Source organism: Anomalospiza imberbis, chromosome 3 (genome assembly GCF_031753505.1).
Source record: "Anomalospiza imberbis isolate Cuckoo-Finch-1a 21T00152 chromosome 3, ASM3175350v1, whole genome shotgun sequence".
NCBI lineage: Eukaryota > Metazoa > Chordata > Aves > Passeriformes > Viduidae > Anomalospiza > Anomalospiza imberbis.
This window is the reverse complement of record NC_089683.1, coordinates 49009441-49034848: the sequence shown is the minus strand read 5'-3', so window position 1 is coordinate 49034848 and position 25408 is coordinate 49009441. Positions and strand designations below refer to the sequence as shown.

At 39.7% G+C, this 25408-nt stretch overlaps 3 protein-coding genes across 3 annotated transcripts; 1 reads left to right on the top strand and 2 right to left on the bottom strand.

Moving 5' to 3' along the window:
• The first annotated feature begins 1908 nt into the window (after positions 1-1908).
• On the top strand, positions 1909-19404 carry TRAPPC3L (trafficking protein particle complex subunit 3L). Its single transcript, XM_068184313.1, has 5 exons — positions 1909-2247; positions 3839-3936; positions 6591-6690; positions 17238-17423; positions 18467-19404. The coding sequence occupies exons 1-5, from the start codon at positions 2206-2208 to the stop codon at positions 18584-18586; spliced, it is 546 nt and encodes a 181-aa protein (XP_068040414.1). The 5' UTR covers positions 1909-2205; the 3' UTR covers positions 18587-19404.
• CALHM5 (calcium homeostasis modulator family member 5) lies at positions 12446-16600 on the bottom strand. The gene is made up of 2 exons (XM_068184312.1): positions 16006-16600; positions 12446-13219 (listed from the first exon to the last, which is right to left on the bottom strand). The coding sequence occupies exons 1-2, from the start codon at positions 16543-16545 to the stop codon at positions 12830-12832; spliced, it is 930 nt and encodes a 309-aa protein (XP_068040413.1). The 5' UTR covers positions 16546-16600; the 3' UTR covers positions 12446-12829.
• A 1545-nt stretch (positions 19405-20949) lies between the features above and the next one.
• On the bottom strand, positions 20950-25142 carry CALHM6 (calcium homeostasis modulator family member 6). Its single transcript, XM_068184314.1, has 2 exons — positions 24306-25142; positions 20950-22454 (listed from the first exon to the last, which is right to left on the bottom strand). The coding sequence occupies exons 1-2, from the start codon at positions 24837-24839 to the stop codon at positions 22038-22040; spliced, it is 951 nt and encodes a 316-aa protein (XP_068040415.1). The 5' UTR covers positions 24840-25142; the 3' UTR covers positions 20950-22037.
• Between the last annotated feature and the right edge of the window lie 266 nt (positions 25143-25408).

Here is a 25408-nt window from a genome sequence, read left to right as displayed (position 1 = left end):
TCCGTTGCAAGAGACAGAGTGCTGGTGCATGCTTTTATTTGTACTTTTGAGCTTTGGGGTATATTTTGTATTTGGTTTTTGTTTTTTAGTTTGATGGGAATTAAGAGAACTGCTGTAGTCTAATGCTCAAGTACTGTGAAGACTGACCTTGGGTCTGAAGGCTAAATTTCTCTCCTGAAAAACAGTACAGAAAGGAAAGTGGAGGGTGATTCTAACTTTCTCACTATTCAATTTGCCTTGGATTACTTCTAAGAAGTATATGTTCAGGATTAAAACAGGTGCCAGATGTGTGCCTACCTCTACTCTTTTCACAGGGCTGCAAGACAATCCACCAAGGACTTGTTTCCCTCACTGGAGCCATTGAATCTCCAGTTTAGTTGGACACACCATTTCAGCTTAATTTTCTCAATAATTTGCAAACCTTTTGAAATGCAGTACATTCTACTCAATACATAGCAGTATATGTGTGAATTTGCTTGTGTGCATGTGGGCATGTCTGTATTTTTCAAAGAATGTTGATGTGTCCTTGCCACGCATTGCACTGTCTGGTGCACAGGGTTCCCATGTAATTATGATATTAATAATGCAGGCTGAAGTAATTAATCCATATGTATTCCAAACCAGATAAGTAGAATTGTGCTCATTTATAAGTAGTCTTAAGTGCTTTGTGGTGGGTTCACTAAAGTTGAATTATGCTAATTATAATCTTTTACAGGTTGGGTTTTTTTTTTAATGTAATGCAGTACACTTTCTTGTGGAATATGGGATTACTCTTGCAATGTGGGGCATATTTGGTGCTTGTCACCAGTTGGAGACAATCAGAGAAAAAAACCCATCTCATACTCAGTTTAGAAATTCAAGTAACTATCTAGAGAATTGTAATGCCTGGCTTTTAAGATTTATTAAAATTTAGGTATGAGAAGTACCTACAATTGTTTCACTTATAAAATGGAATAAGGTTCTACAGGATCAGAAAAGCACCTGAAAAAAAAAATGGAAGAAGCGATTACATTGTAAAATTGTCAATACAAGTTCATTCTATGAGAAATAAAAGCAGTTAAGATGACTGAGCTTTACACAGAAAAAGCTGAAAATCCCTATTTTTCCTGGTTGAATTGTGTCATAACTTTAAATGACCATTTTTTAAAATAAACTAATCTTCCGTATCCCAAATGAATCACATCTGAATGCCTTCTGTGTATCTGTAGTAGTAAATATCTGTAATTTTATTCTAGCACTGGATCTATTAGTTAATAGAAATTTAATAACAGCATGACATTCAGAGGAGGCCATTTATTTTTGCTTCCTTTCCTGAGAGTTGGAATGTATGTGCAGGTAAGTCCTATTAGGAATGACCACTACCTGATTAATTTCTAAATTCACCAGTGGCCATCGTTGAAGTTCATTGCAAATCAAAACTACCACATAGGCCAAATTTACCACAGGCAAAACCAGATGAAATAAGCCTGGATGTTCATTGCAAGGATATAAAGAAATAGGGGCTATAACAGGTTAAGAATGATAGAATACCCCCTAGGAACATGGTTAGTGAAAGTGCCATTTGCACAAGCTGGCAGCTGTACAGGTACAGAATTTATTCCTCTGGGAAGCTGAGTTCTCTCAATCTGCCCTGGCAGCTTTACACAAACATGGTGGTAGCAGTAAAAGCCACACTTCCCCAGCTTAGGCAGATATTAACTCCCCAGACTACAGCAGTCAGAGTTGGCAGACTACTATAGCTTCTTTAGATTAAAAACAATCTTTTTTTTTCCTTGTACAGCAGCATCTTGCAATTGTGTTTTTATTCCTTAGAGCGGAAGTTTTTGTTAGCTCTCCAAACACAGTCTGATAAAAACAACAAAATACAACAACTGTCCCTAAAAGTGTAAGACCTGTCCTGTTTGACTTCCCATGTGTGCTAGCTGTGTATTTGATTACAAACCGTTCCTATGGACAGAGTGATTATTTGTGTTGTGGACGGTGGCAGATCTGTTGCCAGTCAAATTCCTCCCAAAGGGCTCGGTGCACACAGAGAATAGAAGGAGCATCAGCAGCATTACAGACTGCAGCAAACACATCTCATGCAAAAGACAGAAGAGCAGAGAGGAGAAAAGAGAAGAGAAAGAGGATTGAGATAAAACTGTGCTGCTTGAGGAAGAAAGATATAAACTGACAATCAAATATATCAGGAATTACACAAGCAGCATGTCTCTGTCACCAGGAAGAAAGCAGGAGAACCACAAAATAGTAAGACATTTTTGTAATGTGTTATTAAAATTTTGCATGGAGTAAGAATAACCTATTATTTTATTGATGCATTTTATACACTCCTATTTCTGAACAATCTAAAAGTACTGAAAGGATAGGGGTAAGGTTGGTGGTACAAGAGCAGAGCTGCAGGCAGCATTTATGGCTACTATTCCTAATGCTGGGATTCTGTACAGGCTTGGGAAAGAGGGGCACAAAGTTTCCGAGACTCCAATCTATTCAGAAGCAGAAGTCTAAGTGCTTCAAGTGCTTATGGTCTAAGATATAAATTCCAGGTAAGTTTATGTACCTCTGTGGTTAGATGGTCATTCAATGAAACACAGAGAAGGAGATCTCTGTTCTATGCTTGAATGGTGCTATTCCACACAAACCTTTCTTCAGGAGTTTAGAGCCTTAGGGCTTTCTCTATGGTGAATGGTGATTTTTGACAGGAACTGGGCAGTGGAAAAATTCCAGAAGGCTTTAAGACAATATTGTATCAATTTCTGAAAAGAGGACAGAGGTCTCCACTGAAAAATAAATGGAAGAGTATAATATAATTACACTCTCAAAAAGTATTCCAGTGGATTGCAAGTGTGGCTGATAAATTTGATTACATTGATATATTATGCTGAAGTTTCTCTGAGGTAATTTTCTTGTTGCAAATGAGACTTTTTGCTGAACAATAATAACAAAACAATAGAGGACCTGTATGACATTCATTTACTCCATTGAAAACTTGTTACTGAGAATTGGGCCAAGGGTACAATATTATTTTAAACAGGAGTTATCACTAAAATGAGTTTGGAAAATGGTTCTGCTTAAGATTTTGAACAGTGACTTGTTAAAACAGCAACACTGATTAAACTCCAAACTTCTGATGCAAAGGGAGCAGGAAGAAATCTTTCCACCTAGCTGTTCTTACTGTGCTAGTGTGATTCGTTCTGTTGTTTTTAGTGGTATTCACTATTTTTTTTTCTACATGCTAGAGACAAAAAGCACCTCTGGTCTGACCCCATGCCACAGGGCTGTAGCACTTTAATTAATTCCTGTCCAAGAAGCTTAGTAAGAGTCAACCCAATCTCTCACTTAAAGGACAGCTGCTACTCCTGCTAAATACAGACAGTTCTGCAGTGCATGGATGTGATCTGACAGGGCAGGGAGAGAAGGAAACTCTCCTCCAAATTGTTGCACACCTGAAGACCCCTCATTAGTGCTTGTGGCAGGACCAGTGCAGAGATATACCTTTGGCATCTTCAGCTGCTCTCCATGTTCCTCAGGCAAGGGGCTGCAATCCTCACCATCCCCTTCATCTTGTTATTCTTTAATCTTGTACTGATTTATAGTATTTTTTAATTATTTTGAGCTAAATTTTTATCTAACAACCAAAATCCCTTACAAACTCAAGTGAGGATCAATATAGACTCTGTCATGCTTGAAATGTGGATTTCAGTGATTATGCATCCATGGACAAAAATTTATTTATTAATTTAAATGATATTTTTACTTGCTTTTAATGAGCAGCAGCTTAAAAACATGGAAGATTTGGATTTTAGCTCTCTTCATTTTTGATTTTCTTCTTTTCTGACAGAGCAGAGAACTTTTTGTACTCACATATGGGGCTTTGGTAGCCCAGCTGTGCAAGGACTATGAAAAAGATGAAGATGTCAATGCCTGTTTAGATAGAATGTAAGTACTGCTTTAAATGTTCAGTTTTAGCCATAATGGTACTTGTTTACATATATATTACCTTTCAACTTTTTGTTTGTTATCTCACAAGTTCCAGCATTCTGTCTGTGGTTACAGAGAAGACAGGGAAAAGGTTCAATATTCTCTCAACAGAAACAACACTAATTTGTGAATTAAGATCAACAATTAGCTTTTTAATTCTCTGAGGAAAAGCATGAGGAATGTTTTCATAGCTTATGCTTGCTCGTTGCTGATCTTTTAGTTATGCTAATTATTAATATAATCTAAATTTTATATCCTATATCCCTCACTGGGTCAGGGGCAAATGAGCCTCTCACCCTTAAAAGACCATACAGCAATAAGTGAGATAGCACATCAGTGAAGGTGGATTTTTACATGGATAACCTCCTTGGAAAATGAAGATCCAATGTTTACAAACCCTGTCATCCTAACTGAGATTCCTAGGCATTACTATCATAAAAAAAACAATACAATGGAGAATCAGCAAGAAACAACTTTTTATCTGGTCAACAAGAACATATAGTAAGGCCTTGGTCAGAACAGTAAGGCTTATATTTCTGGGAAAAGTGGACATGCAAAATGACTTTACAAAAATCACAGAGGACAGAATACCCTGACCACTTTACTATTAACCTGAAAGTTTGCAAACTAGTTGTAGTCTAATAACTATCCATGAGAGTAAACTAAAAAAAAAAAAAAATCATTGTTTGGGAAAAAGAAAAGTAATTTATTCACAAACTTATAAGGGATAACATCCCTCAGATAGTTTTTAAATTCATCTCTCATTCAGCTCTGGTGAAAATCATACATTTAAAATATGCACAGGCTTCAATAATGCCATGGTAGAAATTACTAGAGAATAGTTTTGGAAGATGTGGAGACAGATTTTCCTCCTTATGTTTTCATTTTTGCAGTTGTTTCTATAAAATCTTTTTGTTTTGAGGAAGAGTTGATAATATAATGACAGGTTTCATTAAAACAATGTGTTCTTTACTTCTGTGATTATGAAACAGCCTAGCTTTACAAAGAATCCTCACATCTCAGCAGACCTGTGACATGTGGGGACCATGTACTTACCTCTCTCTCCATGTACATATATAGTCTGTAGTGAGAAGGGTGTTTTTCACTGTACAGTTGCCAAGTAGCTGCCTACCAGTCTATTATTAATTTGACTTCACAAATATAGGGCATAAAAGTTGAAATGTATCTAAGTAGTCTCGTATGTTACTAATGCATACCTTGCTAAATGATGATGACACATTTGCCAATGTTATTGATACTGATACTTAGGCAATAGATAAATATTTAATGATTTCTAGACACATGACATACTGCAATTTTAATCTTCACGCTGCCAAATCCACTTTTTTTGCCTCATCATCAGCTCACTCTTTGTCTTCTAGCCAAAGATGTTGTACACAAACCAGTAAGAAACTCCACTGAGTTCAGGCTGCTTCACTGAGGGCGTAGGGCCTCCAACAAAAAAGCAGACACTGCCAATATCCACATAACTGGGAATGAGGAATTTCCTAAAAACATTTCTGAGCTAAGTACCCATTCTTACATGATGTTTGTGTCGATGTCTTTCAGTTTTTCAGAAAATGTTTGCAGTCACAGCTGTTTTGCACACTAAGAAGTTATTGGCCTTTGTTAATGTGTGAGAGCTAGGAATGAATATTTGGTTTATAAAAATTCCATTATCTTCCATCCCTTTTTGTTTGTTTTTTAAAATAATTGTAGTATTTTAAATACAAAATGGAGGTGCAGTGTACAAAACCTCTGGGTTTGTTGTGGCAATGAGCGACACAGGGAACCCAGGGAGGTACAAAGGAGTGCCCCTTAGTGCCAAAAACCCAGCCTTTTTAAGCAGTTAGCCTGTTACCAGTTTACAGTTCATAGTTTTAAGGCACAACAAGCCCAAGTCAACCAGCCACCATACACCACGATGTGGACATGCTTTGGACATGCGTCAGTCAAGCAGCATGTCTCACATTTCTCATGTTCTCATCTCTGATGTTTCTCTACCCTTCTTCCAGCTGAGTCACTTTCCCGTATTTCCCTTCTACTTAGCCTAAGTAAAGTCTGGAGCCATGTTGCAAGGCGTTGCCTTTATAAAGCCTGACCTATCGGTAACATGCGTTAACTAACAACTTCTTGACTTTTTTTCGTCAGCTAGTTAGATGAAGGGAGATAACATGTTAGAAAAAAAGACAAACAGGTAATTGTGAAAGAAGAATGAAAAATGAGGTGAAGAGGTAAGAGGAGAAAGTGAAAGAGATCAGATGTGAGTGCATTTCCTATGGCAGCTGAATGCTGCAATGGGGGTGCCCAGGATTGGTGTCTATACATATAGACAATGTACAAACTGTGTAGACAATTCATATCATCCTTGCCAGGACTATCATGCTTAAAGAAGTATGATTCCTTAAGTGACTACATGAACAGCAGCCCCAGTGTACTGTAAAATATGGTAGAAATAAGAATGTAGACCAGCAAAATGTGTTGTCACGAAAGTCCCTCAATTAGGATCATGCAGCTGTTTTGCTGAGGAAGCGCGAGACATGCATTAGGGAGATGGCAGGTGGAAAGAAGTTCCCTATTTTAAATGTTGCCTTTCCTTGTTTCCTCCTCAGGGGATACAGCATTGGCATAAGGCTGATTGATGACTTTTTGGCTCGTTCAGCTGTGAAAAAGTGCCGTAGTTACTCTGAAACTGCAGACATCATTGCACAGGTAAATAAGATTTGCATTTTCTAAAGCGTCATCAGATTCAGTGATCTTAGCTTAGAATCATATATTCCCTTCCTTTTTTCTCTTCCTAGGAGCATAAGTCTTAAGTGTCTCATACAGATGTTAAACTTTGATATTTTTACTTCTGCCATTTGACTCTTCTCATCATCGCCATAATTTTCTTAGATATCTTTTTACTTTAGAATGGTAATATTAAGAATAAGCTGCAGGATTTTGTGCAAAATGAAAAAGCTCAGTGGTAGCAAAGAAGAACTGTAAGAAAGGAAAATGAGAGGAATATTTTCCTGACTACCCACAAATCTAATTATAAAATCAAAAAGATAAAATCAGAGCAAGTACTTTCACCTACTTTGATGGAAATTTCCCTTTTATTGAGTAGCTGTTCACACTTCTGTCAGACAAGAAAGACACAGGTCTCTAAAGATGTACTTTTGCCCCCATTGGCAAGTTAGAATTCCAGGGAGTTTCAAAGAGTAATTTCAATAAGAATACATAACAAAGTTCCTCCTGGTAAGCAGCTGAGCTGGGGTAGATGATCCATTGGAAATAGTGAAGACAGATGAATGAAACTGATGAGATAAGCAGCATTTCAGTCACTGTTTTAAAATACACTGCCTCATTTAAAAAAATGATACCAGGCTGCAAAATCACATTTTTGTTCACTTTTACATTCTTCTTCAGGTGATATTGGTACTTTATTTTCAGATAACAGGTTTTCTGGGTCTTATTCCTCATAGTTCCCTTCTTTACCAATGCATTATTACAGTTGAACCTTCATTCTTAAGTACATGCTATTCATCATCAAAGTATAGTGAGAAATTAACAATGGAAAAAGACACTATTTCTCTGCAGCTTGCACTTCCAAAGAGACTTATTAAGAGAAGTAAAAAATCACTTGGAAAGATTAGAGCAAACATTAAAACACACACTGTCCCTTTAAAAGACTATTTTTAGCAAACAAAAAGGAGTTCTGTAGTAGGAGTAAAACATTTCTGAGACAAAATCTGATATGGACAATATTTTCACATTTCTTTGGCAAAACAATTTTTAAATAATCTTCAAGCACATTTGTCTGAGACACATACCAACAAAACATGTCTAAAGTGACCCAGTAAGGAGCTACAAATACTCTGTTAAACTTTTTAGTTCAGAATCATGAAGCTGTTTACATGATCTCCTTAACTCTTCAGCAGAAGTGTTCCCAGCCAGGAGAAAGTGCTTAAATACTTAACTGCATTAAGTCTTCAGAGGATGTTTAAGGATGAGTAAAACCAGTTCAAAATTAAAGTAATTAAGACAGTTAAGCAATTCAAGTAGTTAAAGCCAAACCTCCTGTTAACATAGCTATTATCCTTCAGTTCTTTGGAAAATAAAGAAGTCTGTAAGATCAGGCTGTGGATGTTCCCTGTGGAAATGGAAAGAGATGAAGCAAAAGGCTAAAAAAAAAAAAAAAAAAAAAAAAAGAGGACTACAAAGCCAGCTTCCCAGATTAAGAAATAAATACTGGAGGAAAGGTGCACCTAAAGCAGTGACTGGGAGCTTAAAACTTCCACCACTGGTTCAGATTGCAAAGCCTGGGCTTTACTGCTAATTTATACTGGCCTGGAGAAGGGCCAACAAGTTTTGACACGGAGCCAAAGTGAGCCCTTCTACACTGAGTTCCCATGGTGTTCACTGTCTTCTCATGTTGGTCCTGTGACTTGGCAGGATTACAGTTGGGATTGAATTAAAAAAGAGATGAAACAGGACATGTAAAAGTAGGCTTTCTGGCAAATTCGGGTAAAAAATGGAAACCAATTGAGGAATGATATTAAGGACAAAGCCCAGCTGAAGAACAAATGTCCAAGATGGGATTCTGAATTTGGATCTGAATACAAATGAGGATTACTTTTAGGTTGATAATTTTCCTCTATAGTCCTGCAAAATCAAAATTTTAATTCAATTTCTCCTCAAAGGACCTTGATGTAATTGATCTGATCAAATGAGTTGCAAAAAACAGCTTATGGTTTACGATCTAATGTTTATATTGCCTTCTCTAGCACTAGGAGCTATTTGTGTGCGCCAGAGTTGGAAGCAGCCCAATCACACCCTCTGGTCCACAGCAAGCTGATGCTGGTTCACAGGCTCTGCTGCTGGATTAAACACTGCTGTGCCTGAGGACACATCTGTTCCTGAAAAGCAGTGGCTGAGATGTTCTTTATTGTGGACACCCAGTACCCTGTGAATGCAGGAAATTAACATCTCTGGAGCTCTTTGAAGAGAGCTCCCTGGGCGATTGGTGGGGGTGGGGGGAATAACAAAGGATGGGGTAATCCAACCATGCCACCACCCTGTCTAGAGCTGTAGGACAGGAAAAGTCCTTCCCCTTGTCATGGAAGGTGCTGCCACACAAGGTCCCTGTATATTGACTTAGGGCCAGTTTGAAGGTCTGACAGAAACTGGCGGAATTTATGAAGCTAGTAAATGTTGGTTTTTAGATCTCAGTAGGGAGAGGGAAATGCATAAGCAGGTTGCTGTGCTAAATAATACAGCCTACTGTGGTAGACAGTAAACAGGACATTGAAGTCCTGCACTGTGCAGAGTAAAGAAAAGGTCAGAAGAGAAGTTTGAAGTCAGCAACAGATGCCAAGACCTTTAATATATCTTCATCTTTCCAAACACTGACTGGAAAAATACTAAGAATGAAAAGTATGCTAGCAGAAATATCATTTTGGCTGCCTTTCCCCTTTTAAGCAGATGAATTCTCGTCCTTCATTGATCTTGCTATTATGCTGTCTGAAATAATGATTTCCATTTTTTTTACAGTCTGTACTTACTTACTTGGTGTCATGACTTATGCATAAAAAATTTGGAAGTGAGAAGTCCCCAGTAGTATGTAGAGGGACTGAAAAGGTAGTGGCTTCCTAAATATTTCAGTAATTCTAGGCTGTGTTTGAGCACCATCAAAATGTTAATGATTTTTATTCTTGCTGCTTGAGAGAGATAGAATGCTGAGTTTTTGAAAAAGGGCAGAGATACATTTTTAATTCAGACTGCATAGATCTTATTTTCTCATTAAGCAATATATAATGTCATAGAGTTGCAAATAACATTTTCAAAAGTGAGGTTTTGCTTTATATGGGCATAATTTTGCTGGCAAGCCTATGTACATGTCTAAACAGATATTCTTTTTTCTTCCATTTCATGGATAAAAACGAGACAGATTTATGTGATGCAAATTTTAAACCACCTCTTTCATTTTACCTTCTAGTCTTTTGGAGTCTCAAAGACTGAAAAGACTTTTGTTTTATCCTCTGAAAAGCTGTAAATGGTAGTTTTAAAGTAGTTGCTGTTCAGTTATAGCCTGGTTTTAAGAAAAAAAAAAACTTTTATATTAATTTATTTGCTTATCTATGCATTTAAATTATTGTTCCTGACAAGACATTTTCACAATTTTCACTTAATAACTTTGCAATTTGGTGCTCCATTGCAAACCAGCTACTTCTTTTGCATAGTTTCCATGCAAGCTCTCTTTTACACAGGAATTTTTAACAATAGAATTTGGACAGATTCATCATACCATAATGCAAAGTACAGCTGAAACTAAATTGAGAGCATATGAGGGCTTAGCATGGTTTAAAAGTCTTTATTCTTATAACAAAGGCTTCAAGTTTGATGGAGCAGCAGATGTGGAAGAAGAGCTAAGAGAATTTAAAGACTAAACTGAGGGACGGACCACAGAGGATTAAACATAAGTTTTCTATTTTCTTGTATACTCATATTTTGATGGGTATCAGAATTAATGCAAACTCTAAATTTTCCAGCAGAAAATGTTGATCTTGCTGTTTGGTTTTATTTGTTGGGTGTTTTTTTCTCTCTCCAGTTTGTTTTGGACAGTGTTGACAACAGCCTGTCTCTTTCTGAGCTGCTATGGCAGCTGGATTCAGGAACAATGTTGATAGGAAACAGCTTTTGCAATAGCCCCTTGAAGGACTAAGTAAAATTTGCCAAACCCACATTCCATTTGAAAACATAAGGGCAAACTGATTGTTATTTCAGATTGTTTTTATAGAAGTATTCTAGGATCCACATGGAAATTGCATTAAGTCACAGGCGTTTTGGCAAGATAAAAGAGTCACACAGCCCTAGGAATGAGGATCAGTGAGAGATGGGCTCCTACCAGGCACACATTGCAGCACAAAGTGTTCAGCAGCTGCTCTTGGGGGTGGAGACATTCTCATCATGAGCTACCTGCAAACATGAAGCAGGCAAGGAGGAGGAGAGGGAAATTCATCTTGGATTTGCCCCTCCACAATAAAGCAGATAGGGCTGGGAAGTGCTGCTGTTTCAGATGGCCTGGGCTACTCAGGTGCAGAGCCCTAAGCCTTCTTCTGAGGGAAAAGAGGATACCAAAAGCTCTAAGTGGGATCATTCTGTCCTCCTACCCTTCCCTCTACCAGCTATGCTTTTGCCTCTGTGTCCCAGCTATTATATCACAGTGGAGGCCCTATCTTTTACATCAACCTACTTGTTTCCCATATTTCTTTGATCAACTCATTAACCTACTTGCTGTCCTCCCCATTGCTTCCCTACTTGCCTTGATTTTCTGAGGGAAGAGGTGGAGAGACAGTTTTGGAAAGGGAAGTTTGGCCCAGGAAGTGGGGCTGTCCTCTCAGAGGGTGTGCTATCTCCCCTTGTGTGCAAGGAGGAGGTGAAATGGGGCTGGATGGAAGATGTTGGGGCAGTTCTCACAATTAGGAAGGGTCATATAGCCTGGAAGTAGGTAGATGTTATACCAGGAGAGGATCCTGGGAAGAAAATGGTTGGTGTATGTGCCAGGCACATTGTCAGACATCTGCTGTTGTGACTTTCATTTTGGCAGTGTTGCATCTGTGCTTTCAGCTGCAGCAAGCTCATTTAAACATATAACATGTTTTAAGCGTGCTGCTAAGTGGGTCATCTGGGATGAAAGAACTTTAAAACATTGTCTCAAAGGTCACAAGTTCTTGAAAACATAAGGAGAAAATTCTGAGCTGAGTGTTGAATTAGCGCTTGTGTTTTATTTCATAAAGAGTAATGGTCTGTATATAGATGCTTTTACCTGCTGAAGAAGCCCAATGTGTATGAGAACAGCTGGGCAGGATATCCTGGTTTGTTGAGAAGAGCATGATTCAAGCACAGCAAAACTATGATTCTTTGCAGACTTGGAGAGACTGGCAATAAAATGCTGCACAAAAGCCTGCCCAGCCACTCCAGGGAAAGTAACTGTTCTTTTATACAGCGTTTGCAAATACTCTGAATACCCTGAAAGGCATGTGATGAATTCCAAGTGGGTAAGGTAAAGCACAGGGCTCTGGTGTGAAATGCATTTGTCCGAGGTACTGACTGTGCAGTTGCCTCACCTGCTGGTTCTTCTTGCTCCAGACACAAAGTTTTCCTAGGATATTCAAAATATGAAAGTCTTCCAGAAAAATATTTTCTTGTCTTAAAAAGTGGAATTTCCTTCCAGGCCCTCTGTTGTACACTGGCTGCAAGCCCAGAAACAACAATATTACATAGCACTACAGGCTGCATCCAGTGCCTGAAACTCACTCAAAACTAGAACTTTATATCCATACAAAGAGAAAGATATATCCATACAAAGAGAAGCCTTGAGGGACCACTGGTGCCTCAAAACAAGGCTGTATCTGCAACTGGCCTGGAAATGACCTGGATGGAAAACCTTTACTTTCTATGGGCTGTCAGAAAGCCACATGTATCTTGTTATTATATTCATACACTTCAAATGACTTTACTTGTTGACAATCTGTAGATTTACATAGGACAAGCACACCACAGCACATTTTGCACAGCATATTGTTAAAACCCTCTTGTAGAAGCCATTATTCCTTTCTTTGTGCTGTCAGCTCTTGATGCTGAGCCAGTGACATGAACTCTGCGTGCCATGGAGTACTGCAGCCTTTTCACTTGTGTAGAGAAATAATTTCATTCCATCCTTTTGGAGCAAATATCTAACTGGGAGGAAACATGATGAAGAAGAAAGAGTGAAAAAATTGTGGGAAATTGTGAAAAAATATAGAGATGAAACCAGCTAGAAGTATGCCATATAACAAGATATTAAAAAGCTGAAAATATACTTGGTCTATGGTATTTCCCTTCTGTCCGCAAAGTCCACCATTGTCTCTCTTTCCTCACTGATTCCTTTCTGGCCTTCTTCAACTAGCCTGTGAATTGTGCTATAATGCTGTTTGCTGCTGCTGAAAGAGTAGAGCTGGGAAGCATCTTCCCATGCCTGGAAAGCTGGCAGGGAAATGGGTTCTGGTTCCTTGTTTTCAAAAAAGCACTTCAAGTTTCGCTCACTCAGCTTGGTGGCATACAGCTGGAAAATCTGCTCCAGTTGCTCCTTCTCCGTCCCCTCATACACTCTCCAGAACATCAGCTGGAGGTGGCTGACTTTTGACTGGCAGCTGGCACAGCAAGTGGTTAGCAGGGACAGGAGAGCTGTGGTAACTATCACACACCAGCCTAAAATCTGGGAAAGCAAAAGAAATCAATTTCAGGTTAAAAAGACCCAAGTGAAAATGCTACTTGAATCACGAATGTCTGACAAAGTGACCACACTTTGTTTCCATTTGGTGCTGGCCTTGATGTTAGTGGGAAGTCCATATGGGGACTTGCCTTAGATTGGAAATGGGGATGTGTATTCTATTCCCATCTGTTAAAGGTGGGTCAGTTATCTTCTGTTAATTGGACAGTTTTTCTTTATCTCTTCCACAACCAATCCACAATCCACCCTCTGGGAGATATCTTCTGTTAATGGGCCATTGAGTCTCACTGCGTGACTGATTAAAATTACATCATCCCATTGTGAGAAGCTCTGCCCAGGGGGAATAGCCAAGTATTCCTCTACCTGGATATAATCTGAGATTTGGAACACCACAGTCTGCCTTTTCCCACTGCATTCCCAGAGGAGCAGCCTTTTCCCACTGGATCCCCAAGGGAGCAATTATTTTCTCCTCTGGATTCCCAGGGGAAGACCAGGCCCATCTACACCACCAGCAGGCCTTCAGAGGAAGCCTACACCCTTCTACAGGATCACAACTTCAACAGAACCACATCTGTCACTCCAGGACTGCAGCCACAATCAGACTGCTACCAACAACCTGACCCACAGGATGTCAAATTGTATTCTGACTCTGTCAGCGGTTTGTTTTCTTTTTTGTACTGTTACATTTGTATTTTTAATTTTCTTAGTAAAGAACTGTTATACCCATTCCCACATCTTTGCTTGAGAGCCCCTTAATTTCAAAATTATAATAATTCGGAGGGAGGGGGTTTACATTTTCCATTTCAAGGAAGGCTCCTGCCTTCCTTAGCAGACACCTGTCTTTTTCAAACCGAGACAGGACTGAAGAGAAAGAGTAAGTCTGTCAGCATAGAGGCTTCTAAATACTGCTCCTTTTGGTGTCTCTTTGGTAAAGGGTGAAGTGTTTTCTAACTCCTGAAAGCATTACATACAACTACCCAACAAGAATTACTAATTTTGAATAATGAAGAACTACAAAACCAAAAAGGGCAAGTAACTTTTATCCCAGATCAACCAACCTTTTAAACTGTGACCACTGTTAGATGTTTTGTTTTCTGACTTCTTTTTATTAGGAAAAAACATCCAACAGAACAACTACATAATTAACCAGCATTACTCAACTTTTTTTTTCTGTAGCAGCTTCAGATTTGGACAAAATTCTGTCAGCAACATTTTGAAAGAAAGAGCTACTTCCATAATTACTTCCTCAGCGAGGGGAGAGAATGGAAAAAGGTTCTTGAAATGGTTACTGTAGGATGTTCTCCTCTAAGGAGAGCAGCAGTGTGGACACAATTTTTCCTGCCTTGTGCCACTGGCCTAGCCAAAGGTTTTACTTGACTAATCCACTGCAATGTGTTAAAAAAAAAAAAATTAAACTTTTTTTCAAACACTGGAAAAAGCTCCAGTGTGGGACAAATATTCCAGGGCTCAGAGGCTTGTATGAACTGGAACTGATTTCCCATGCTCTAATGGTGATGATATGGAGAGCTGCATCCTTTCCCATGTGAACTCTTGCACTGATGTTAAAAAAATAGCCACCAGTAAAAATTTGTGTTTAGCTGATGGAATATAGATAATGTCTTCAGGGAAGTCTGTGAAACAGAGAGGCTTGACAAACAACTATTCTTAGGAACTGGTATGGAAGAATAGCTAGAACTTTTCTTTATTTTTTCCAATCACTTTGTACTGACTAGCAATTTTTATGGGTATTTGAGAAATTGCTCTTTTTAGTAGTGTTTCACTTTCTTGCACCTTGGAAAATGAACTCATATATTCTCATGCTAAAATTGAATCCCTGGTCTTTCAGTATTTCCTATACATACAACTTGAAGTCTTAAGCACGGTCTGTTTTTGCTTTCTAAAACTATCAAATTGCTTTGTCAGCAGTGCAGTGTTTGTCTTATTTACATGAGGACTTGAAAATAAAACCAGCTTCTGGAAAGGAAATTTTGTTCCAGATGGATACAATTCCTGACAAAAACCTGCTGGCTCCACAGAGTGCTTTCCCTTTTCTGTAGCTTTTTTTTTAATTCTCTCCACCGTTTTGATTTTTTTGACTCTGAATTTATTTGCATTACAATGCAGAGAACAAAACTGTACTGCACAAACACTGTAGAATGTAGCAAGATCTCAGCTTTGCATGATCTGCTTGCTTTATTGTTTCACACTTCCTCCAAGCAGGACAAAAACATGCTTACATTTGGCATCATGAAAATGAGAAACACAAATAGAAATGCATTATGTAAGCAATCAAAAGTTATTTCAGAAACCTTATTTTCCAGTATTTTTCTGCTGTTAGTGACTTAAAGATTTCCTGCAGTTATCACAACGATTTAAAGTGTGAGAGTGTGGCATGAATTTTTTAATAGGACAGACACCTTTAATGGGGTGACATCTGTTAATTCAGCCTCCTAAACAGTTGGGGGGTTTTTTTGTTTGTTTGGTTGTTTTTTTTTGTTTTTTTTTTTCTCTCCTTAGCGCAATCTCCATTCAGGAAGAAAGCTTTATGTTTTCTGGTCTTATTGACCCCACCACCAGTGAGGACCCCTAAGAAATATGGAACAGCTCAAACTGAACCAAAAGATGGATTGACTGTATTTTGCAAGGCTGCCAAAACATTGTTTACACGAAGCCAACAGTTTTAAGGAAACTTCTGACATCAGGATCTTCCACAGATAAATCTCAGCAGCAGTACAACCCGCATAATGCTCTTCGTTTATCATTTTTCTTACCTGGGACTGTGCTTGAAGTGTTCTTTTTAGTTCATCACTCTCTGAAAAGGGCAGCGAGCTTTTGTCACAGGCTACCAGGTGTAGCTCTTCAAAGCAGTTCTCCGATTTGCTGTGGCAAAGTGCTTGTAAGTAGGCAGGATTTTTCAAGCCACTCATGGCACATTCGTAAAAAGTCCCGTTGAGCAAAGCCACGGAAAGCCACATCACTGGGGCTACCAGAGCATTTAAAGTAATTTGTCCAAAGACGTAAAAGAAATGGCAGATATTTCCTCTGGGGAATATTTTCCTGGGATTCACCCAGCAGCCTGTAAAGAGTTTCCAGGTCTTGCTGTTCAAGAAGTATCCAATAACCAGCAAAACAAGAGCTGGCGAGAAGAGAAATACCAAACCGTACCTGAAGCTTTCACTGCTGCAAGGGCATCTGAAAGCAACAAGAGAAAACACACGTTCACCTCCCATTGTCAGCAGCGCCATAAAACTGTAACCTATAGCGGTTTTCCGGTTCATAAAGAACTTCAGGATTGTTTGGAATGCATCCATGTCTGGTAGTCACTAAGGAGGTGAAAATCGAGACAGTTTCTCTCCGTTGGCAGCGGTGTGCGGCGGGGCAGAGCTCTCCCGAGGAGGCGCAGCCCGGCGCTCTCCCGCCTGCCCACGCCCTGCCGAGATAACGCCGTGATGTCACTGCTGCAGAATGGCGCTGGCAGGGCAGATGGGGCACATTCACAGTAGCATTCGCCGGCAGTGGAAAGAAAGCAAGCAGCACTCTGTGTGACCAAGTTTGCAGTCTTGGAAGTCTTGTGAGCTGTTTGTTTTTTGAGGTGACTGCAGGTGGAGAGATCAGAGTTGCGGGAGATCTTGAGCTGTGATTATAAAAGTTGCTGGTGAGGTAGTGAATGACCTAATATAGATGCTAATGGTCCCAAGGGAGTATGACATGACTGAAAGCAGACGAGTGATAACAGTAAAACCACTTTGTGTGGGGTTGTAAATGTAGGAACTTCAAAGAAGAACAGCTCTGTGCTGTGTTTTCCTGGAGCATCACATAGCTCTAGATTTGCATTGCTAGCTCAAGCTGATCACAAAAGAGACAAATGTACTTTGATTTCTAGCCTGTCTGGCTCTCCCCCCTTATTTCCTGGGTTAAAATTTGTCTACAGGATGCTTCTTTCTGAAGTTTCACCTCTGGTTTGCACGCAACACATTTAAGCAGCAGTTTCATTCTTTTGCAGGTTGCTTTCAAGATGTACCTTGGGGTCACTCCTAGTGTGAGCTGCAATAGTGCCACAGGGAATGAATTCTCCTTAATCCTGGACAAAAACCCACTAGTGGACTTTGTGGAGGAGCTGCCAGTGGAACGAGCGTCACTTTGCTATTGTAACCTCCTCTGTGGCGTGATTCGAGGTGCCTTGGAAATGGTAAGAATTAACATTCTTTGTTAATTCACAGAAGCATAGGAAAACAAAATCACTTGTTCAGATAAAAGTAGGAAATACAGTATTGTTTAACCTCTCGGGTTAAATGTCTATATCTAGACAAAAGAGGGCAAGGCCGGTCCTGGATCCTGAGGTAGAGAAGCACATGGATTATCTCACCTCTACATTGTCCTTACCTGGCTGTTCAGTCTGTTCAGTGGCTGACTTGGGTGCAAAAGCCAGGTGGGATCAGGAAGCCAGGTAACAATTAAAGTGGAGGGAAAGAGGGGCATGTTGGGTTCCTCCACTGTTCCTGAAGCCTTTCACACTTCCCTGCACAGCTGTAGCCGGTAATAGTCATCCCTGATTCTTTCCAAATATGTCAAGATAAATAATATTCTCAGGTTACTGTGGTACCTGCTGAAAGAGAGAACAAAGTGTGGATGGTTATAATGTTAAAACCAGAGCATCAGAAGTGTACCAGATGGCAATCCAAATTTTGTTCTTAAATTTAAGGTTTTTGCAAAGAAATAAATAAATAAAGGGCATAATTTGAAAATTTCTGACCTGTAGAGCTTCTTTGGGAAGATTACTTTTGGGTTCCTTTATGTTTTTGTCAATATCAAATTTGGCATACATCTTATATTTCAAGAGACAAAAGACTCAATCCTGTGGTGTTATGTACATACATCAGTCTCAGAATTATAGTATCTGATACAATACTAATTAACAAAAGTATTATATAATAAGTCTTAGTACATGACTAGGAAATTCTGTGATCACAAAATCATCAAGTATGCAATTTAGGGTCTCAGAAACACTGGGGAGAGGGGTAATGTGCTCTATAAATTCCAGTGTCTATAAACTTCCTTTGTATTAGCTTAGTTGGGAAAGCTATTTTAAAACAATCTAGATATCTGTTTCCTATGAAACCTGAGAAAGGGGGTCCTCTTGTGGTAAGAGAGAGAGAAAAAGCTCATTATACTGGAGGAGGGTGGGAATCTGGGCTTTTCTTTGCTTAACTGATCAGACCTGATTCTTTCCAGGTTCACTTAGCAGCAGAAGTTTCCTTCCTGCAAGACAGGCTGAAGGGTGATGCTGTGACAGAAATAGGAATTACGTTTTTAAGGAAGCCTGAAGACAGAAAGCACAGAAGGAACAAATGAAAGAAATACTGGGAGAAACCCTTGCTGGGGGATATTTTGTGCCTTTTGTTTCAGAAGACGACAGGGTAAAAACGGCTTTGCTGAGTCAGCTGCACTAGTCACCTTGTTGAAAGGTGAAGAGACCTGGGCAAAGAGGAAGGGCAGGGCAGGGGAGAGCAGTGTTAAATGTCGTGACACAGATATCAGTAAAAAGATCAAAAAGATCTGCCCTTCCTTCTCACAGACCCAGGCTCTTGAGCTTAATGGAAGCTTTATCTCAGTATTTAGTGTGTGGTAAATATTCACCTGTATATCAACTTTTTTCAGGTAAAGCTGATGACCTTTTCCCATTTTGTCAGTATTGTTTCAAAGTATGGCTGCTAGAGGCATTTTATTTCCCTGGCTGTGTGTGGTTATCCAGAAAGGTTTCCTCTGCTGTGATTGCTGTATGCAGTGTCTAGCTTACAGGTGCACATTTTGATGTGTAATGCTTTGCCATTCATTGTCCTCCACATTGGACATCCTGCTGTCTTTGAAACCAGGGAGGGATGGGTCTTCATTGATGCTGATTATGTTCTTTCCAGCTCTTCAGGCCCTACATGCAGTGACGGTTTTGCTGTCACTCCTGTTCAGTCCTGTGCGCATGCCAGGCTGCAGCACTCTGACAAGTGCAGCAATGCATGTGTCTCACCAAGCTATGGGCTTTTTCATGTCAGCCTTCTCTCCGAGAGCACCGGTCTCGTGACCAAACTGAACAAAGCATGATGTATTTAACGTGTAGCCATTGTTGATCTGTACCTGCCTAAGGAAACTTGAATTAAAATTCTGAGATTGCCACACAGCTGGTTTGGTGGTTGTGTTTTCTGCTCTTACCTGGCCTTCATCACTAGCTGTTGAACATCTTCCTCTTGGCAGTGTGTTGCCCTGATGACAGCCGTGAACTTGTTACCACAACATGACTGGGAAGTAGAGAAGGAGCAGCCTCAGAGAAGTCCAAGTTATAGGAAAGGTTTAAAGTTGTTTCGTGTAACGCAAGATGTCTGGATAAGGGGGGGACAGAGCCACAGGTCCTAGCACAGCACTCTACCCACAAAGCCAGCTTACCCTCTTCTCACCAAAATGCTTGTTTTAAACTGGAATACCAGCAACTAAGTTCAGTGTAGCCCCAAGTTAACTCTGCTTTTATCACTGTGTTTTGTACCTTCTTCTCCTATTTTTCCCTCAGTCTGTTTACATTTTCATCCTCCTAAGTGGGGGCATCTTTTACTTTGGGTTCATTCTCACTAGACCTATATGGTCCTCATGATAATCTCTCTCCTTTTGTTTGTCTTAATGGTGTGGTACAGTGGTGGCATAGCAGAATGGAGCTTTAAGTGAGCAATTTTGTAGGGAACAAAAACTAAATTATTTGTTACCCTGCCTTGGTCTCAGTCCAACTGCTGTTACCTGCTACCAGTGAGAAGTGGCAATATATATGTGTAACAATATGTTACAACCAGTAACAAATTTCCCTGACTTAAAAAAAAAATATTATTACTGTTTTTAAAATTAGAGCTGAAATGTATTGTGGAATTTCACTACCTGTGCAAGAGAAGAGTCCTCAGTGGGGTTTTTGATGGTTGAGATGTACATGTGGCTGACCACAATAAAGGCTGTTTATTGGCAATGGCCATTTTTACTTTTTCTAGCAACACTATCCAAACATTCCCTTTCTAAAAATTATTATTATCTTGAAAGTAAATAACCTATACTGTCCTTGTTTTCTTACAGAATTACAGAACTGTTTGGGTTGGAAGGGACCTCTGAAGGTCATCCAGTCCAACCCCCCTGACAAGGCAGGGTCACCTAGAGCAGGTGACACAGGAACACATCTAGGTTGGTCTGGATTGTCTCCAGAGAGGGAGACTCCATGACCTCCCTGGGCAGCTTGTGCCAGTGCTCTGCCACCCTTCTCATGCTGAGGTGAAACTTCTTGTGCTTTAGATTGTGGCCATTGCTCCTCCTGTGGTTGCTGGGCACCGCTGAAAAGAGTGTGGGACCCTCCTCTTGCCACCCACCTTTGAGATGCATTAATGAGATCCTCTCTCAATCCTCTCTTCTCGGGACTAAACAGGCCCAGCTCCTGCAGTCTCCCCTCATAAGAGAGATGCTCCAGACCCAAATCACCTTTGTGGCCCTTCTGTTGGGCCCTCTCCAGTAGCTCCTTGTCCTTCTTGTACTGAGGAGCCCATACCAGGACACAGCACTTCAGATGTGACCTCACCAGGGCTGAGCAGAGGGGGAGGAGCACCTCCCTTGACCTGCTGGCCACACTCTTCCCAATGCACCACAGGACACCAGTGGCCCTCCTCGCCACCAGAGCACTACTGGCTCACAGTCATCCACTGAGACACCCACGTCCTTCTCTACAGAGATGCTCTCTAACAGGTCAGCCCCCAGCCTGCATGTTACTCTATAATCATCAAGTTTCTTGGAAGGAAAAGAGCACTGATCAAGTAAGTGACTGTGATTAATATTTTTTAAAAATTCTTTTCTACAAGCAGAATTAAATCTAGTTTTGCCTTCATGTGTTATATTTTTAGTTAATAGTGAGAAAGAAGCTTCCAAACTTGTTATATTCAGCTAGTTAGAATAGACTCTTCCCTTCTTCCTTCCTTGCAAAATGAATGTAACAAATAACTTCTTGGGATTCCTGTCTGTCTGTCTGAATAATTTCTGAGTTTATTGTGTAGAAAGAGAGAATTTCTGGGAGAAGTAAATGGACAGCCCAGACCAAAAATCTGACTTACAGATCTAAAATGCTCTCTTAAACAACAGCTTTTCAGAAGAAAAGTGAACTTTATTATTCTTCATTCAAAACTTGTATCTTTATTTCTTATAATAAGATTTTCTTTGATAAGAATATTACTACTTGCTAATATGGATTGCAGATTTTTAATATCCTTAAATGTATGAATATGCTTTTAATGTTTGTTATTATATAAACTTCACCTACACTGCCATGTTATGCATGAGCCTAACCCCTCAAGGCAAGCTAAATTTTTTAATCTACAGCTTGCTCTAAGCTTCTCTGAAAGCTTCATTGTAAAGAGAGAGCTAATAAACTAAGCCGAATTTCTGATCAAATCTTCCACTCCTTTTTTTTTGTCTCTGATAAGGTTTGGTACTGTCAGTCCACCTGCCAAGTGCTTTTAAGGTGTCGGTAATAATTTGACATAATATGTGCTGACATCTTTGTGGATTCTGATTATTTTACATACAACTCTTCTTAATGGACAGCAACATAAGAAAACTCCCATTTAAATGTACTAAAGGAAAAGGATTAAAATGTATTTAAAAGCAAATCTACTGAGGGTAACAACTATCAGCTTTCACTTTCAGTTTGCATAGATTTCAGTAAGAGCACAGAATAAGACTCTTCTTGTAACAGTAGAGCTAAAAAGACTGCCAACATTGCAATGGATTTGTTTCATTACAACCCTGAAACACTTGTCTGGGTTTCATCCACAAATGCTAAAACAGTGAGATCCTGGCCTTCTTCATTGAATTTGGTGCTGTTGCCTCTGTTGGTGCTCACGTACTTGTGTATCATGCTGTAGTACTGCTCTTGTGAATTAAAGGTATACAAGATTGAAATCTTCTGCCAGTCTTCATTGCTGGGAGTATGAAATGGTGCTGGGTCAGTGGCTTCAAAAAAGCAATTTGTATTTCTTTCTGCTAGCTTGGTTGCATGCTCTTTGGCTTTGATCTCAAAGAGTTCATGTTCTTTTTTTGAGTAAATTTTCCAGAACTTGAGCTGAAGATAGCTGACTGGGGAGCAACAGCGGGTGACACATGTTGAAATCAGTGACACAGTCATGATGCTGGCTATCAGGAACCATCCTATCAGCTTGAAAAAAGAATATATAGGTTAATGGTGGTTTTGCATGGTCTTATGTGCGAGTATAGAACATAACTCTGAAAAAATAAGAAAACTGCAAGCAAAGACACCCTGGAGTGCATGTGTCTTCTTGCTGCCAAAAGAGGGGATCCCATGCATGCAATTCAGCCAAACATACCCTACACACTTCATGCTACAGCCTACATACTTCTGCACCCCTCAGCTGATCTTGTCAGATTAAGGATGAATACCAAAAAAAAGAGAAGACGGACTGAAGTTATTTACTCAGTTATATCCAGCTTTTTGAAGTTTTAAGGCAAGATAGTGACCATCAGTTTCTGCAGTTGTGGTCACATTTATGGTACAGAGAGTGCAGAATCACTCTGTGTGCTTTGTGCTGCAAATCAGAGCTCCTGCTGGCTAGGTTCTCATGGAATGTATTTACTCTCCCTGATGTCTGAGCCTGCAAAAACAGCTAGTTTTTGCACAACGCAGAGGAAAGGTTGTGTCCTGTATGTTTTGTAGGCAGGACACAGATTTAGCTATTGAATATGAGAATTCATTCTTGTTTTATACCTGATTTTAATATCCTTAGACAAGTCTCAGAGGTCCCATCAAAACCAGTATCCTAGTAGATGCTGGTCCCTCCTCTACCCAGGGGTACTTACCTGGAAGTTCCAGGCAGAGATCTTGCAACATGCTCTTTTACCTCAGGATGACTTTTTTCTTCTAATGATAAAGTATTGAGTGCTAAATGAAAAGAAGTTTGTGTTCTTTTTGGTTCTTAATTTTGTTGAAAGTAGATTGGATATTAAAAATAGTGGTCAGTAATAAAAATGCACTCACACTTTTTTTTGTTTGTCTGGATGTTTCTTTTAGATTCCACTGCAATGTCAGTCAGTCTTCCTTGGTTTTGCTCCTTTCTTACCCTATCTAAAATCAATATAGAGTTTGCCCCTTTCCAGCCTTGTTCTTGGAGAAGCAGCATGCTAAGTATTTAACAAATATAAACACATTTTTGTTTTAATAGGTATTTGTACTAAACAGGAACTTACAAAAATTCAAGTAATTATAAACTCTTATCAACTTAACTCACCTAACCAACTCTTAATGTTTTCCTGAGCAAAAGTTGCAAAACGTGATTTTCCTACTGGAGTTAAGACAAAATCCACACAAATGGAGAAATAAAACTGGAATGCTACCAACGAACCAAACAGAAAACAATCCACAAGTGTTACCATTTTGATCATGCAATTTGCCTTCAACATAAGAAACTGTAACAAGACATATATATATTTTAACTATTCTTCTAGAATACAAGTGTAAAATTATTAAGAGTTTCAAGCATTGAGATTTATAGTCAAACAAGCTGTTCATATTTGTTTCTCTTTCCAGACATCTCCTTGCAACCATTCTGTTGCAAGGAGACATCAGCTTCCTCTTTGTTAGTGATCTCAGCTTTCCCTCAACTAATGTCTATTTGCAGAAGTTTGAGGTATTCAGAGACATAAAAGTGGAGAAGAGAAGAACTCACACCACGTCTAAGTTAATTGAGAAGAAAACTTGCTGTGGAAAGTCCCGTTCTCTAGGCTGGTTTCCAGTCCATGAACTTTTGTAAATGGCAGTGCCAAACCATTACCATGCAAACATGCAAAACCAGAAAGTATTGTAAAAATACACCTATTGCTTTTCTGTTGCTGTTTTTTTACCAATGAATTTTGGCTAGCCATTTGCTTTTGGTACATGATATTATATAACATAAGAGAGAAGGACTGTTTACAGTCCCCAGCAGGCACCACTGTGCATTGAGCAGCCAGGGTTGAAGCCTATAGTGTGAGGAGAAGAGCAGCGAAGCTTTACCTGGGACTGAGCCTGAAGGCTGACCCATTCACTTGATATCTTTGCTGATAACTCCTTATCACAGGGCATTTTGAACAGCATTTCTTGGCTGTAATTTCCATTAACTTTAGACAAGAAGCTCGCTGTCAGGTTGCTCCCGCTGGCCGCACACTCGTAGAAGTTGGATCCGAGCAGGGCCACCGCTATCCAGGTGAGCGGGGCCACCGAGGCTTTGGCTGTCATCAGCACCAACAGCTGGCAGAAGCTGGCACACGTTCCCCGGGGACTGCGTTGGAGATGCTTCTCTGGAGAGCATGTGCCTGTAAACAGGCGCCATGTCCTGGCACTCACCATGTAGCCGAGCAGCAAGAGGACGAAGGCAGGTGCTAAGAGGAAGGAAGAACCATACAGCATATTCCCAGAGTTGCAGGGACACTTGAACACCACAGATGAGAAGATGTGCTCGCTGCCAGCCGTCAGCAGGGACACAATGCTGTAACTCAGAGTGGTCTGGTGGCGGATGCAGAAATCCAATGCCTTATGTAACCTATCCATTTTTCTGCCTGTCCTTACTTTGAGAAGAGCAAAATCTCCGTCAGAAAAGGAAAAAGGAGAGACAAGTCTCCTTCAGCTCCCACAGCCTAGAGAGGCTTGCAGAGCTTTCAGTTTCTGTTGGTGGTGGTGTTGTAATGAGGCACAGAAATATCCCTTCATAGAGGAAATAACAGTCAGTGCACAGTCAAGCAGAAACCACACTGGAAAACCACTCCAGTTATCAACAGCAAGACAATGAAGAGATTTGTTTCTATAAAAATAGTTTGTGTTTGTCCACACATGCATTGTAACTAGCAATGGCTTAAACCTCATCACCAGATTCAAAGTGTGAATAAAATGTGAGAAAAACACCCAGAACCATATACAGATTTTTATCCTGCCTTATTTTTAGCTATACAATATGGCTTGTTCTCTTATGGAAGAAAATTCAACTATAATCATGTCAATTTTTCAATACAATCTTTTTTTAAGTAGTTATGTTGGAAATTATATAACTCTTACATTTTTTTTTTACTTTAAAGTACATTAAATCATGGATTTATTTGTCTTTGCCAAGGGGAAGGGCAGCT